General features: G+C 34.8%; 1 protein-coding gene across 2 annotated transcripts in view; it reads left to right on the top strand.

Moving 5' to 3' along the window:
- The window catches only part of LOC6036162 (dual specificity tyrosine-phosphorylation-regulated kinase 2), a 178,123-nt gene that overhangs the window by 125,952 nt on the left and 35,242 nt on the right, over positions 1-16,929 (top strand). For both annotated transcript variants that reach the window (XR_005277073.1, XM_038252068.1), the window contains exon 4: positions 13,649-14,090. Coding sequence is in view for 1 of the 2 variants with exons in the window: in XM_038252068.1 (XP_038107996.1) it covers positions 13,649-14,090 (442 nt within the window). In the remaining variant the exon portion in view is untranslated. The remainder of the gene's footprint in view (positions 1-13,648; positions 14,091-16,929) is intronic.

Genomic DNA, 16,929 nt, shown 5'->3' with positions numbered 1-16,929 from the left:
GTTTGATCGGCGTCGCGCAATAGTGTTGGTGTTGACAGGCAAAAGAGCCGCAGTTTTCAGTGTGTGTGAACGCGGTTGGTCGATGATATTCGGCACAAGCAAAGCCGGTTGGCTTAGTGTGTGAGCGTGGAGGGCAGGAGAGCGAGAGAGTGAGCGACGACTTTGCGCTTCTGTGTGTTGTACCTCAGATCAGGGCTTTGGTCGCGGATGACCTGTACGTGTGCGTGCCCGTGTGGCCACGCGGCCGGAGTTTGCGTGAAGGTTTGGAGGGAGAGAGAGATGTGTCATTGCTGCTGCTGTGTGCTTCGTCGTCATCATCATCGTCATCACCACAAACAGCGCGGTGTGTTGGTGCTGCTTGCTGTTGGAGTGCGCGGTGAGTTCGCTCCATGATGAGCACACAGTAGAAAGAGAGAAGATTATGGGAGTGTTCTTATATTACGTAACGCAGTTGGGGAATAGTGGGGGGGTCGGAGGCAGTGTTACGCTCCATACAACTATTTTTTGCGTTACGTAATAAAAGAACGCTCTATATGCTGCTGAGTTTTTTTTTTCGGTGTTGGTGTGTTTTTATGCAGGGATGCCAGAACGGAGCATTTATCTTTATTAAAAACTGTGAAAGTTTATATCGTGTTTAGTTCTTTTTTTTTTTTCTTGAATATTTATTTAATTGAAACAACGCACTATTTAACTTAACACAATCACGATAATTTTGATTCGCAATAGGAACAAAACATTAACTTAGCATTTTAATTTTTGCTGATTGGTTATTCTTGACGCAACATAGTTTGTTTGTTTATTTTATTAATTCAGTTTGGTATCAAATGGCAGAAATTTGCCTGACTTAACGCGAATTTTTAAATTGAAAGGAGATCAACCAAAATAATTTTCACACAAGTTTCAACAGTGATTCAGTTTTTCCACAGCCGGCTGTCTAAGACTGAATCGATTCTAAATCAACAATATTTTAATACCTAGATAGACATTTTCTCAACTATTGCATTTTAAACTAGACGAATCTCACAGATGATGGAGCTAAAAACTTAGATAGGACTTTCCATTGTTATTGTATTTATTTAAAAATATCAAATATGCTGATTAATCCCATTACACAAAAAAATGAAAAATTAACTAATTATACTTTTCAAATCGGTCGTTTTAAATTAACTTCTAACAACTACATTTAAATAAAACAAATAAATAATTAATGTTCTCCCCGCATCGCTGTAAGAGTTTAAAATCAAGATTCCAATTATGCGTTAAATCATTTATAATCTCGAATTTCGCTTAAACACTCAATAGTTTAAAGGAAAATATAAACTTCTCTTTACTCTTACAGTCGGTAGCTTGAGTTTAACAGCAAACACGTTAAAACTGTGTTTAATCAGCATTGCTTTTACATGAAAGAAAAGTTAGTTCAGTAATATTACAGTCAATTTAATCATGCACGGCTTCGTCGCGTTATATCGGCCGTGGCTTTAAATATAAAAATATAAATCATGCATCTTTTTCACTATACAGTCACAAGTATATGTTTAATAATTAAAAAACTAACTCTACTTGATTCGCCCGCAATACCTTTCGGGGTGTATCCTAGGGTTCTACCTCTCCTACTAACATTGAGTCCAAAACCTCCCTACAAACATCTATACCACTAAGGTGACGTAGGGGTCCCTGCGCACTTTAGATAGATGTTTACTAACATTCCGTCATTTCCCCGAGGATAGCTTGGACCCGGCGTGGACCCCCTTATGCCCTGGGCTGTATTACACACTCATCAAAAGATGAAGACATGGTATCTCCCGTGTTGGATTATTATTCCGGATGAGGGTCTAACACAACCACACCAAACAGTGGGATAAGCGTTGTGGAGCCTTCCGGTGGTGGGGCGTCCTCCAAATGCTAATGCTAATGCTAATGCTAATGCTAATTCAGGCCTGAAAGGTTTAAATATTTAAATTTTATTTGCTATTTATTTTCAGCCTTCTGAAATATTAGGAAAATTTCAATGTGGGGAGAGAAAACATTTGAATACTAAATATTTGCATTGATTTTATATCGACTTTTTACACACTGAATCTGAGGTTTGTATCGGTCCCATGTTTTTGAAGAATGGACACTTCTGAAATTTTCAGAAAGTTTTTCACTGAGGTCATAAACACAAGGTCATACAAATGAAAAAATAAAAACCTTCTTCCTTCAGTAAAAATTATATCAATTTGCTGAAACTGCAGAAAAATTTATTGCTATTTTCTTCAGCAATAAATTAGTAAATTTGGTTCTATTACTTATTCTAGTGGTGAGATATGAGTGTAGAATTTTTGCTGAGCTTCTGATTATAGTTTGATATAGTTCAACAAGTTCTTATAAGAGTTTGTTTGTACTTAAAAAATGTACATTTAAATTTAAATCTTAAATATATTCTAGAAGGAATTATCGTGATTTTCATGAAACCTTTGGACTTTTGTTTTTTTTTGTGCCAGGATCAGGAATAAAATAATCGCAAAAAAATCTTTTTCGCATGCGAATTTTCTTTACCCGCGAAAGAGAGAGATAGAAGGCTAAATACACAAAAGAAAATCGCTCTCGAACTTTTCGCAAAAAATCAAACAACTGATGATTTTTTTGTAAATTCAATTGTTAGCACCACTTGAATACAAAAAGTGACGGGTCATTTGTCGACGTGTTTCGTTACACCTGCAAATGTAGTAGTTTCGTTTACCGATCTCTCGTAAGCGAGAGAGGAGAGCCATGCTACCTTTTGATTTCTTTTTTCTCTTGATGAGCGTCAAAAGATTTTCTTTTGATGACGATTATTCCATCGCTGGTCAGGAACAATGTTCATATTTGTTTTGTTATTCAAATTCGATTAAATTGATCATCTGGACTATTTCCATGGCAATCGAATAATTGAGTCTGGAGTGTATCTATTGCAATAATACAAATGATAAAATTTGGTTTTAATATTGAATTTTGAAAATTAGCGAATTTTATGTTACTAAAATTACTATATTTTGCATTGTGTTTAAGGAACGAAAACTAATTTTCAAAAAAAGTGTTTAGTGGGAATTTTTAATAAGATCCTTTTGGTTTGTGCGACAAAAAATGAGATAAAATTTAAAAAATTGCCATCTCAAAAAAAACCATCACATCAATTAAAAGATAAGACTACACGATTCAAATTGAAGTCAGAACATTAATAGTGTGACTCCTAGAAACGATTTGACAAGAAACATATAGTGCTTTTAACTTATTTTAGGGATTTTTTTTATGCATGACAACATTGTTTCTGATACAAACATCTATCATAATCCGGTTATGCCAGCTGTTTTTTTAGAACTCTCTGGGCCAGAATATGGAAATATGTTTCAAAATCGCACTCCACAAGCTGCATTGCGTTTCATCAGGACTTTTAGTTGCCTGAGGAAAATTTGATACTCGAGAGTAAAGATTTCTTTACGATTATGTGAGCAGGATAAGCAGTTTCAATCCAAATATTCCTTGAAGTGCGATTTTTATACGAAATTGTACGCCCTTTTTTTGCAAGAGATCATACCTGTAAAACTAGATAAACAAAAAATATAAGAGAGTAATTTTCATATATATTTTTCAACGACAATTTTAACTTCGGTACTATTAAATTTGACAACGTCTTCAATTGCAAAAAATATGGTATGACACTCGTTACAAAGCTCAAATTTTTAAAAGCACTGGACGTTCAACTCGTTGTATCTTGTGCTGAAAAAATCCTAATTTTGCGACTCGTTGTAAAAACCACAAATTTATAGGAAAAACAAAGAAGATTTAACCTTCAAATGCTTTATGATAATATTCCTGATTAAAACAAAAACAAAATTTAATGCAAGCTGTTGATTTTTTAAATTTACTTTAATGTGCATACCTAATACAGGAAATATGTGCTCGAAGTGAATCCACCAGAAATCAGTCTTGAATATTCTTGGCCACCAAGCTCCTTCATAGTCCTCCGCATGCAGGATTTCCTTACATAGCTGGAGGAAAAAAAACGTCTATACAGTCTTCATACGAATTTCGGCAGAACCCGCAAGCATAAAGAACCGATCAAAATAATTGAATTGAATTGACAGAAACGAAATAAAAATCAAATAAAAGAGCCGTTTTTCGTGTGTATCAGCAAGAGTGAAAAGAAGCAAAGACGACACTACCGACTTGGAGTCGAGAAGGTTCGCTCGCGCGGGAAATTGGCAAACCGGGAAAATGCGGTTTTCCGCTGTGGCCCAGTGAAAAGTTGCAAAATTCGTAAAGGAACTGTTACATTTATCAAAAATTTCCACTCTTTTTCGCCCCTGCTCCTCGAGCAAACGGTGAGTTTGGAGACCGGAAAGGAACCCTGAACCGCGGTTTTGCAACACACACATTTTGCCTTGGTGCGACCGCGACAACATCGAATGTTAATGTTTATTTTGCCGGGCCTTTTCCAGGAATTTGGAGCTTCACTTTTCACTTTCCGCAGGGGGGGATATAAAATGCGGTAAATTGGTCTAGACGGGAATGTGGCCGGGTGGTGGTCGTGCTGGTGGCTTCTGCAAATTTGAAAACTTTATTTGGTTACAACCGGCCGGAAGAAGACCCCTCTTTTCATATCAACTGTCAGCCTGGCGGTGTCGTACGCCATTGCAGTGGAGGCCACACTTACTTTGGGGGGGAAGGTGCGGTTGAGGATGTTTCTGTTAATCAGTTCCAAAATTGCATCATGACTCAATCGGGAACTGCAAGTGCTATATGGGGCAAGTTTTTTGGTTGATTCTCTTTTTAAGATGGTCACATTTTGCAACTTTGTATACTGAAAATTGAGTTGTGAAATTTGCTGCATGAAAGGGTGTTCTGCATCCGCAGTATTTGAATTAAAGCGAACAGACAATTGATTGCTTTGTAACGGGTCGTCACAATCGTACTTTGAATTTTAAACCTTTTGATTTAAATGATAAATTATCGATTTTCTTAAAAAAAACTAAAAAAATAAAAAATTATAACGTTAAAAACATCATTAAAATATCAACCAAAAGGCAAAAATAAATCTAAATTTCAAAATTCGACTCTTATAAAAAAACTTCAGCAAAAAGTATCATTACAACGAGGTTTACCGAGTCGGACAACAACATTTTTGAAATTTCGAGAAATGCTTTTTGAATTTAATTTTATGTCAAAACAATTATTTGTTAAGTAAATTCATCGTTCAAGTTAAAAAAATATTGAAAAAATGTTGCTTTTCAGCACTGTTATTGAAAGGAATTTTCCATTGTGTTAGAGAAAAGTAGGCCGTTTCGACATTCGAGAAAGACAAGATAATTCAGTAGTTTCACGATGGAATTGCAAAAACAGACTTGATGCAATGTGAGTTTACAATCGATTTTACTACTTTTTCCAATGAAAATTTAAATTTTTTGGTAATAAGTATTTTGTTTGTTTTAAGATCGTTTTAAACAAAAAACTGTTAGATCTGCAGGTTGTAGTTTTTTAACTTTACAATTTCATTAGAAAGATATCACAACCTTTTTTTCACCCTTCGAATCAGGGAATCAATCGTTTCACGTATCACCGACGACCAAAGCGAAAGTCGTCTAATGCACGACAAACGTTTTGTGTTTTTTTGGCCTGTAATTCCTCCATTTATGCAGGTAACTGAGGAAACCCACGGAAAACGCCTTTTCCTCCCCACCTTACAAATTGAATATCAAGAGTAACAAGGGTGAAAGACTTGGCGGGATTCAGTTGAGCTTAGTTGCTATTTGTGGCCACTAAGCCCTTTCAAATTGTTGCTCCCCAATATAATATTACTCCACAAACTGACAAACCACGGTTCCACCTGTGCATTAGGCTGAGTAGCATACAAGAGGAAGAAAAAAAAAGCCTGACGATCGTAAAGGCAAATTCGACATGATGGCATGTACACACGGTTATATGGCCCGGGACATGAATAATAAATTTATGACGCCCGGTAATTGATGGCAACTTGTGGGCGGCGGTTGACTTATGAGGTGGGCGGAGAGTTTGTTTTTTTTGTGTCTTCATTTTGGGGGGATTAATCAAACAGAAACTACCCGCACTGGTGAATTATTGAGCGCTTGAGATGGAGTTCGGGGAGGTTAGTTGGGACTAACTTGCTAAGTGCTGGCAATTACTTGGATCTGTTCGGTGGGATATTTGTCGAGCAGTTAATCGCCTGTAGTGCGGCAACCCGCATGACAAACGAGGGGAAGGCTTATAAAGTACCAAGTGTCTCCATGTTGTCGCAGCGATGCTCAGATGTTCAGGGCAAAGCAATCAAACTTGCGAAACTGCGGGCATGAAACGAGCACGGAACGACTTTATTAAGCCGCATGGGTGACGACAGCCAGCAGCAGCTACATGTAAGTGGGATTAGTTTACATTCTTTCACCATTCGGTATAAGGCACGAAAGTTGGTCTTGGCATCGCACCACGGCGTTAAAGGAAGCGCCAGGAATTATGCAGCCAAGGCTCCCTTCTCCCCGGAAGAGCATGCTTGTAAACGAAGGAAATATCAAATTACCGTTTCTTCACCATCATCCTGTGTAGCGAACTTGTGCAAACTAACCTAACCTTCAAGCTTTGGTAGACAACAGAAAATAATTGGTTAAGTTCTACTCTTTTTCGAAATTAATTTATCAAAAACTAAATGACAAAATTTAGCATACAGAAAAAAAGTAATTCAAAACTGATAGACAATTTTTAACAGTGCAGCCAGGTCCTTGTGTCTTGTTGTTTCTCTTCAGAGGCACACACCTTGATGAAAGGAAGATATTTCCGCACCTTTCGACACCTCCCAGCTACTTCCGAACGGTACAGTGCTGCTTGTTACTTGAGCAGCGTGCACTCAGTCACGCGTCTCGTTTCGCGTATTGTTCACGGCTTTGCAACGTGAGATACTCTGTACGGTGTAGCGAACCTGGGTGAGGGTTTTCGTTGAATTTGCTTGTGGAAAATTGTGCTGGTTTCTTGGAAGAAGGCGAAAAGGATGCAATAGAGTTGCATATTTAGTCAATTTTGTGATACAAGTTCCTTAAAATGAGTAAGATATTTCACTATGTTATATCGCATTTATTGTGTTAATTTGAATCAAAATTTTAAATTTGTTTTGCTGTAATTGCTCTGATTGAGCTCAAATTTGTTTCCTATGCTCCATGTTAAATAACCTGCGGAATGTTTTAAAAAGACTGATGTTTTTGCCTTCTTTACACGGAGAGACCGGCAGGGGCAAATCTAAGAAAATCTTGGTTAATTTAACTAAAAGTATGGGTTAATTTTTTACACAGCTTTTTTTCAACAATCGATTGTTGATTTTGTTAACCCGAAATTGCTGACCACCGGTAATTAAAATTAACTAAAAAAATACTTGGAATTGCCATTTTTTTTGGTTAAATGGCCGAAAAAAATTCTAGCAGTCGACTGCTAGAATATTTTTTTCAGAAAATTAACTAAAAATTTCTTGTTTTCAGCTGAAATATTGTGGAATATTCTGTTAAAAACTGGCTGGGAAATGTTTTTCAACTATTTTTCAACCATTTTTTTTCGTTGTATCAACCGAAATATTTTTGCATGCAGCAAATTATTAGTGGTTTGTAACAAAACATTTCTTAATTAGACATTATTTATGTAAGTGTTGATATATTTTTTTTAATTATCTGGGCTGGGCCGAATTTCTAGCTATATTTTAACTAATGTCTTACTTGAATACAGTAAAATATTCGTACATGTAGTCAATAATTAGCTGTTGTTAGCAATATTTTTATTGAATTTGCGGTAAATTTTGTAATAATGCCTCACAAATTAATGCAGAGTTTTTTTATTTTTGCTTTTATTCTGCCTAAAAATTTAACGTTTTGTATAAATTTGTTTTTTTAGCATGAAGTTATTAAATTACTGTTGAAAAGCATAAAAACAAAACTTTTTATTAACTGTTATTATAAAACATGTTAAGTTTGATTAATGTTTAAAAAAATTACGTCGCATAAATCTAAAAAAATAATAAAAAACATTTTACAAATTTTGTAAAACATATTTAAAAAAGATGTTAAATTTCTCGTGAATTCCCTAAAAATATAAACCGAGCAAAATTTTCACCAAGTTTTAAGCTTATATTTTTATTACGTTGTATAAAATTAAGTGTTGTATCCACTTACCATTACTGTGAAATCATCCGATAAGTCATCATCATCTACAATGGTCTCAGGTTTAGTTATTTTCCTTGTGGTTGGACACAGAATTTCCACTAAAGTGAACCTTTTGCTGCAAATAGACATGTGAAATGTATTAGTAATTTAATACAAAAATCTTAATTTCGGCTATAAACTGAAAAAAGGAACGTAAATAAATGTAATTATATTGAGGAAAGAAGAAATATCAATAATGCTACTTACCAAGGTTGCATTAATTTAACAATTACTTTTGGCAAAAAAGTTTCATTGCATTTGATTCAATTTATTCAACGTACTCCGATTCCTGAAAAAAATATTTTGAGTTTTACTTATTGAGCAGTCGTATTGCAACAAAACTTTCAAGAGAATAATTATTTTCTTTTATATATTTTATATATATTTTTATTTTTTTATATTTTACTTCATCTCTATTTTTTATGTACGCATTTCTATGTAATTTATTATTGATGATTCTGAAAAAAAATAATGGTTCATTAAGATTTTATCCGTCGTAATCACGAAGCTTTTTAATGATTCAGTTTTCTAATAAGAATCACATTAGATAAATTATTTTGGAAAAATAAACCCATACTTACTTGGATTAACCAACATTTTGTTAAATTTGCCCGGGCTGCTCTATCCGTGAAGAGTCGGCCCGCATTTCCCTTCTATTGGCCTCTCGTTCCATCAAACATTCTTATAACGTGTTCAACTCACTCGCATTAGAGGTCCTGATGGCGAAGGTCGTCATAGTTTATCACCTGCAAAGAAATCATCATCAAACCTACTCACCAATTCCACCTCCCCAGTTGCAACACTTTGATTTGCCACTTCAACATTAGCCAAATAGTGTAATTTTCACCTTTCACATCCTCTCACTTCATAATTAACAACACAAACTCAACAAATTGACCGCTCTCGTTCGAATCCTGACTTCAAATGACAGACGTAAACAAACCCAAGTTCATCTTTTAAATATTCAACCAAATGTAAATTATATTCAACCAACAAAATTTTTGATTTTCCTAAAACCAAAGCTAACAGTCGAGCACGTTCATTCGAGTTCGGGAAATCTGTTAGCTTTTTGCCTTTAGCATTTTTAACAAACAGGTTATTAAATTAATACTAAATTTTGGTTAATTTAACTGAAAATTGGCAGTGACAAGTACGTTTTTGTTAAAATTTACGAAAGTAAAATCAACAATTTTAATTGTTAAAATTTCTGGGCACGGTCTCTCCGTGTATAACGTTATATTTATTCAAAAATGTCTAAATATCACTTTGCTCATTATAATTAATCAGAAATATTGCTGTTATCAGACAAGCTACGTCTAAGTCTAAGATTAGTACAACGATCTTAATAATCTTAATATCTAAGTTTGAAAGAAAACAAAATCAAAATGAAACATTAAACAGGTATTGTACATTGGAAATTTACAAATAATAGTAAAATTTTTAAATGATCTCAAACATGCTTACAAGTTACAAGTTAGTTACCCACGCAGGAAAATGTAGTTCAAGTTGTTACAGTTAATTTCCATTGACATTTTGAAGACTTTTGTCAAATAAGCTTCAAGGTATTTAAGCTGTGCGACATAAACTTGAAAAAAAAAACACAAAAATGATATTCTTTAAAATCTGGTTAAAAAAAGCCTTGAAAAAGACACTAAAACAAAAAGAAAAAAACACAATAAAAACACATCAGAACACTCAAGAGTGTTCTCATCAATAGTCTATTTATCATAAATCACACTGAATCTCACGACATGGTTGCCAGATTTTCTTTAGTTCGTTAATTTTTAAGAAAGACTTCTAAACAAACCGTGATATTTACACCGTTCAGCCTAGAAAAGTTCGATTATTTTTCTTAATTGGCAATATGACAACAGAGTTGCCAGAATTTTTATGATTTTTTGGATACACAGAAAAAAATTATGGTAATATTCATCAGGAAATGGTGACAGATTTTGTGTCAAAAAAAAAATGATTAATTTTACCCCAGAAAATGATGAATTTTCATCAGTTTTTGATGAATATTCATCAGGTTCACATTTTTACACATTATTTATGTAATGTGGCAGTGCGTGGCCGAATGGTTACGCTGTCCGCTTTGTAAGCGGATGATTCTGGGTTCGATTCCCATCTGCTCCAGCCTTCCATCGGATGAGGAAGTAAAATGTCGGTCCCGGCCTTGGTTGTTGTTAGGCCGTTAAGTCATTCCAGGTGTAGGAGTCGTCTCCCTTCTATAAAGACAAACAACACACCAAACCAAGCCTACTCCGGTGGAATCGCTGGCGGCGGTTGGACTCGCCATCCAAAGGTCGTCAGTTCAAACACTGGGGTGGAAGGTTCCTTGGAGTAGAAAGAAGTTTGGGTGCTCTCCCCATTCAAGCCTTCGGACTCCTAGGTTCGAGCAGAAACTTGCAATAGAGACCACAAAAGACCCGGGGGTCGTTAATGTGGATGGTTTGATTAGGTAATGTTACTCAAAAAAAGAGGTTATATTCAACCTATCAAATTTTCAACAATCCAAAATTCAACTTTTTTTTTCTGTGTAGGAATTCGATATTGACATCGATTTTTATAAATATCACCTAAGCACTCATAATTATGAGCAGGGTTGCCAGATTTTTACCATCATTTTCTCATAGGAATTCTCTCTAAAGATTTTATGACATCCGGAAAATTATGTTTCAGTTCAGTAATACTATGGACTGAGCGATTCTCCAGATTTTCAGCCTTCGATTTGCTGTTCTATTTTATGTACAACCGATTGTACAATTTTTTTTCAACAAAGAGCAATTCTCTGAAGTTGCATCAAAAGCTGAATATTTGTAATTTTTGATTTAGCTGAAACTTAGCGGAACTTAGCGTACATGCATACTGAAGTTATTTTTTGTCATTCATTTGTTCATACAAATTTCTATACAAAGGGCATGTAAAAATTTATAAAAATCTACCGAATGATGAAAATTGGTTTGCCAAAGTTATAATTTTAAATAGTTATTTTTTTGAATAAAAAAAGTCGAAGTCGCCGTTGAAAATGTTTTAATTAAATTAAGTGCAAGTTTTCAACAAATTTTGTGCAAATTTTGGTTAAACTTTTTCACTATTTTGGCTTCATCCATAAAGTACGTCACGCTAAAATCGGCCAAAATTTACCCCCCCTCCCCCCCTTTGTCACGCTTTGCCTATACTTATAACATGCAATGTCACACTTGCTCAGACCCCCCCTCCCCCCCTAGAGCGTGACATACTTTATGGATGACGCCTTTGATGTTTTTTGTTAACATTCACAATGTCTCACCATATCTGTAAATAGTTGTTTCAAAAAGATCAGGAAATCCACAAATTTGTTTTATTTAAATTGCAAATTGCGTCTCTGGTTGTGAAAATATGAGCAATTATAGAAAAAATAATGAGATTACTGATTGTTTACCTCGCTCTTAACTGACATTTAGGTAAAAACATGAATACTCAAATTCATCCAAGGGAAAAATGATATTCAAGAGAAGATAATACCTTCAAAAATACAAAAACAAAAATCATATCGATGTTGGGGTACAATCTTGTCACTGGTTACTATTTTGACGTTTCAAGAGAAATGCATTTTTTTTATATGAAGAAAACAAAAAACTGAAGCATTGTAAACAAAAAAACATGTTTTATAAAGCTGATCATTCTGGGCATTTTGCCTTAAGTTTTGTTGTATTTCATTGCTGATCTTTGCACTGGTGAAGGAGTTATTAAACTACAACAAACAAACAAACATACTCGCAAACAAACACTTTTTTTGAAAGTTTGGCAGTTTGCCTGCATTTCGACGTCGTCGTGCTATCGTGTCGCACCCGCCATTTTGACGTTCCGAGAAAAACGCGTTTTAATGTTTGACCTTGAATAAACAAAAACGATAGCACGCAATGTAAATAATAACAAACACGTTTTGTTTGGCTGACCATTCTGTGCATTGTCCCGAAGTTTGGTTGAAGTTGGTTGCTGGAGTCCCGAGTTATAATTACAAATGTTTACGGTAGTCTAACTTGTACGTGCGTCAAACGCATTCTGACCTGAAATCCCTTTGCCCTTTGTCGCACTTACATCAATTTTCAGGGAGTGACAAGATAGCACGACAGGATTGAAACTTCTTTTATATGTAGAGTGACAAAATTTTTCGGAGCTTTTTTGGTTTTCATTGAATATCTCAGGATTGAAATCGAATTTTGGGGATCTGTGAAGGTCAAAAGATGAGGCATTGTGAGCTGCACAAAATGGCGTTCTTAACTCTATTTGGCCCAAAATGCCCGTACGACAAGTTAGCACGACGGCGACGATTTGTTTGCTTAGACGTCCTGCATACTTTGTTTCAAAGTTTTGCAAACTGTCAAACACAAAAAAGAGCGAGTTTGTTTTTTTGCATGCCGTAGTCTAATAGCTCCTTGAGTCTCCAGTACTTATAAATAATTGCTTTTGCAATTCCGTCTTGAAACTGTTTCCTTTTCCTGTCATTCTAGAACGACGAAATAGCTTACTTTTCTCTACCATAAATAAAAGATGCGAATAGAAACACTTTTCAAAACAAATGCTGAAAAGTTCTACATTCCAGCACTGAATGGATGCTGAAAAGATGAACTTTTCAGCACTTGTATTATATATTTTTTCTTATTATTTTGGTTTACTGTTTTTATAGTAGTTTATGCAACAAGTTGCAAAAAGATGATTTTTTCAGCACGAGTCGTACATTTATCCAACGAGGTTCACCGAGTTGGATAAATACGTCAAGTGCTGAAAAAATCAAGTTTTGCAACGAGTTCCATACAACATTTTTTGCAATTCCGAAAAACACCCATTGGAGTGAAATTTTAAGTAAAATTTTCTTGTATTTTGTCAATAAATCGTTTAAATCAAAAAATGTTGAAAAGTGTTACTTTTCGAAACAAGTGCTGAAAAGTTCAACTTTTCAGCACCCATTTCAGTGCTGAAAAGTAGAACTTTTCCGCATTTATTTTGAAAAGTGTTGCTATTCGATTCTGTTATTTTTGGTACAGAAAAGTAGGCTATTTCGTCGTTCAAGAATGACAGGAAAAGTAAGTAGTTTCACGACGGAATTGCAAAAAAGTATTTTTTAACATTAAATTAGAGTTCTGAGACCTCATTCAAGTCAAATTTGAAGGGTCGCAATATTTCATCACCGCCTGCTATCTTGGATTTAAAAATGCTAAATCAGAGGTTATGCCTAAGCCCGACAATCAAAAACACATCAGACAACGAAAAGAAATTCTTGGTTCGGTTATCCGTAGCGAAATTTATCCAAGGCCTTAAGATAACCGAGTCAGGAGCATGTATTTTTTTTTTTTTTGCAAACTTAGAGAAACGTTCAAGTCTAAAATTCAAGTTAAAGTCAATCTATCCTGCTAATTCTGACAATACAATTCCCCCCTCTCTCCCTCTTCCAGAGGCCCTCAAATACCACGGCACCGGCCTGACCGACTACGAAAAGCAGGAAATCGAAAAATACCCCGAGGTGTACTACCTCGGGCTGGACGCGTGCAAAATCAACGCCAAACCGGGCAGCGCCCTCAACTCGGGCTACGACGACGACAACGGCAGCTACAACAAGGTGATCCACGACCACGTCTGCTACCGGTACGAAATCCTCGAGGTCATCGGCAAGGGCAGCTTCGGCCAGGTCATCCGGGCGCTGGACCACAAAACCAACCAGCACGTGGCAATCAAAATCATCCGCAACAAGAAGCGCTTCCACCATCAGGCCCTCGTCGAGGTGCGGATACTGGACGAGCTGCGGAAAAAGGACGCCGACGGGTCGTACAACGTGATACACATGCTCGACTACTTTTACTTCCGGAACCATCTGTGCATCAGTTTCGAGTTAATGAGGTGAGTTAGTCTAGCGGGGGGGTTTAGTTCGTAACAAATCGTGCGTTTATTTGAGCAAGAAAAGCCATTTTAGCGGTCATAGAACTCGACGCGGCCACAGCAGGCACCTGGTCCCCAGCAGCGGGGTCCACACGGGAAGCACGGTTCACACATCGCGAACCAGGGGCCGCAGGTTGGATGGCATCGGGAGCTTAGCTAGAGGAAGATAGATTTTATAATACGAATCTTTTAAGAGAATAGACTAGCGGATAACTTACAAATGGTCCGCCGGGAGGATAGAACCTCTTACAAGGTGAGCAGCGAGGCTTGCAGCAAGGGCTTGGTCGGCAAGGCATCTTCAGTTGATTGGTTGCGATTTGTTCGACTATTTTCGAATCGTTTTCGTTCTTGATTCACGGGAATTTTGCGACTGCTTCTGCCGAAAGGTGAAAACTGAATGACATTTTTGATTTTGCAGGTGATTTAATTTTATTTTTCCAATGCCTGCTATGATAAGAAAAATATCAGAAGGGTTGTCCATCTAAAATACTGTCTAATAGACAGTGTCTTCTCTGGTGTCTTTATTTGGCTTGATTTTTGTTCTAAAATAATTTATTTATTTATAAATAAATAAATTTATGTTATAAATATTGAAAAACAAGAAATAATAATATAATAAAAATAATTTCAAAATACTCAGGTAAATATTTACAATCACTTATGGTGATTAAACAATAAATCACTAAATATATTCTTATACTTAAACTATCATGTCAATCGATATAATGGAAAGCCTAAATGTTATAAATGCATCACACATTGGGCTAAATTAAGTCAAGACTGCAAGTTTGTGCAGCTTTCAATCATCTTCTTTTAACTTTACAGATACCCAATACACAGAGTAATCAGAGAAAAGTAGAAAAAATGCGATATTTTGTGAAAATTTTATTATTATTTTTTTAATGAAGTAAAAATGCATACAAATTCTCGCATTGTTTGAATACCATATTGTGAATTATGAAAATTTGAGTAAAAAAATATCAGATGAAGCGAAAATGCATACACAAATTTGGATATTTTAACAAAACACTAGAATAAATTGAAAATGCATAAAAAATTTTGCTTCGTTCGATACGTAAATTGCGAACTATGAAAATTAGATTATTTGATTTGATTCGATTTGATGTGATAACCAACAGGGACGAACCACGACGAACTATGATAATTAGATTATTTTTAAAAATTACGGTACAGTCAAGACTCGATTATATATAATCGAATCACGAAAACAAATCTTGTCTTATTTTTCTTTGTCAAGTTTAAATATGACACCTAAATATTTTTAAATCCAAGATGGCGGCCAAAATGGCTGTAATTAAATATTGAAAAAAAAATGCATTTTTATATTTATAAACCCTCAAATAATTATACTTCGGATAATCGAAATTTTGGATAATCGAGGCTTCGGATAAACGAGGCTTCAGATAATCGAGACTTCGGATAATCGAGTCTGAACTGTATTTTGTGAAAATTTAAGTATTTTACAAATAAAAATCTAGTTGAGTGGAAATGCATTCTCAGATTCGCTTCGATTGATACCCATATTGCAAATTATAAAAACATTAGTAGGTATATTAAAATAAACACGGTATTTTGTGAAAAATCTAGTATTTATTTAACAAAAAAAAAAAACTATCATTTACAATCAAACTTGCGCAAACTCTTGCGAAAACCAATAATCAAGTTTATCCAGATGTCAGTTGTTGCTAGAGCGTCCAATTTCCCGGGAAACGGGAAATTTTCAACCAATTTCCCGGGAAATCCCGGGAATTCCCGGGAAATTTTAAATTAATTGAAAATTGCTCTAATCTTGATTCTGAATCATATTTTGAATCAAAATTGAATAATACAGCGACTTTAATGGTTAAAATAAGTATAAAGATAAACTAATAGCTTAACTGCATGTAAAAATTCATACAACTACAAGAAAATGTATATTTTTTCTAATTTTATAAGCTCAAATCGTGGCCTCTGTGACCAGTTTTAGAGGGTTTGGTTTGACACATTAAGTTGAATCGTATAAAATCATTCAGATTTTATTTTTCATAACAAATAATTTTTCTTACCCAAGTTATACTGATTTCAGCACTTGATTGGTAAAGCTTTCAAGTTTTTCTTTAAAAATCTAACTCCTCGTGTTTGTTTTACTTCAAACAACTCAATGTTTTCAAATATTTGAAGCAAGTTTTTAAACCTTGTTTGCATTTTTCGGGCACCTTTTAAACAATACAAAGTACCGTAATCCGGGGTGACTTTGATAGGATTTCAATTTGTTTTTAGAATATTTTCCAACAGGTAAGGTTTTTCTCAAGATTATTATTTTTAAAACATGAAGTCCATGCACTATTTCGGAAAAAAAGTTTTTTCAATAATGTTCAGAAAAATAGTTACCTTAAAAATTCCTAGTTTTAATTCCGGGGTGACTTTGATAGTCATAGTTTTTCTTGTTAAAATCATATTTAAAATGTTCAAACTTTATTTGTACGCTAAATGTACCATCACTAAAGTAGCTGATATAGTTTTTAAGAAAAATAATCAATGTTATATTTAGTTAACTAAGTGTATAAGCTTTTTAGCAAAATAAATATAAATTTTAGGTAAAATGGTTAAAAAGTCGGAATTTTGCCTGAAATTTGTTAAAACTAGTTTTGTTTGTAAAATTATCGATTTATATTGCATTTTATACTGAATTCGAAGCACGAATCACAAGTTTTCACATTTTACATGGAATTTGTTCAACTGAAATTGCCTATAAATTTGTAGATTTTTTAAATTGTGTTTCAAAAACGCATATTATTTA

Source organism: Culex quinquefasciatus, chromosome 2 (assembly GCF_015732765.1).
Source record: "Culex quinquefasciatus strain JHB chromosome 2, VPISU_Cqui_1.0_pri_paternal, whole genome shotgun sequence".
Taxonomy (NCBI): Eukaryota; Metazoa; Arthropoda; class Insecta; order Diptera; family Culicidae; genus Culex; species Culex quinquefasciatus.
Note: the sequence above shows the minus strand (reverse complement) of the source record. Positions and strands in the feature narration are given on the sequence as shown.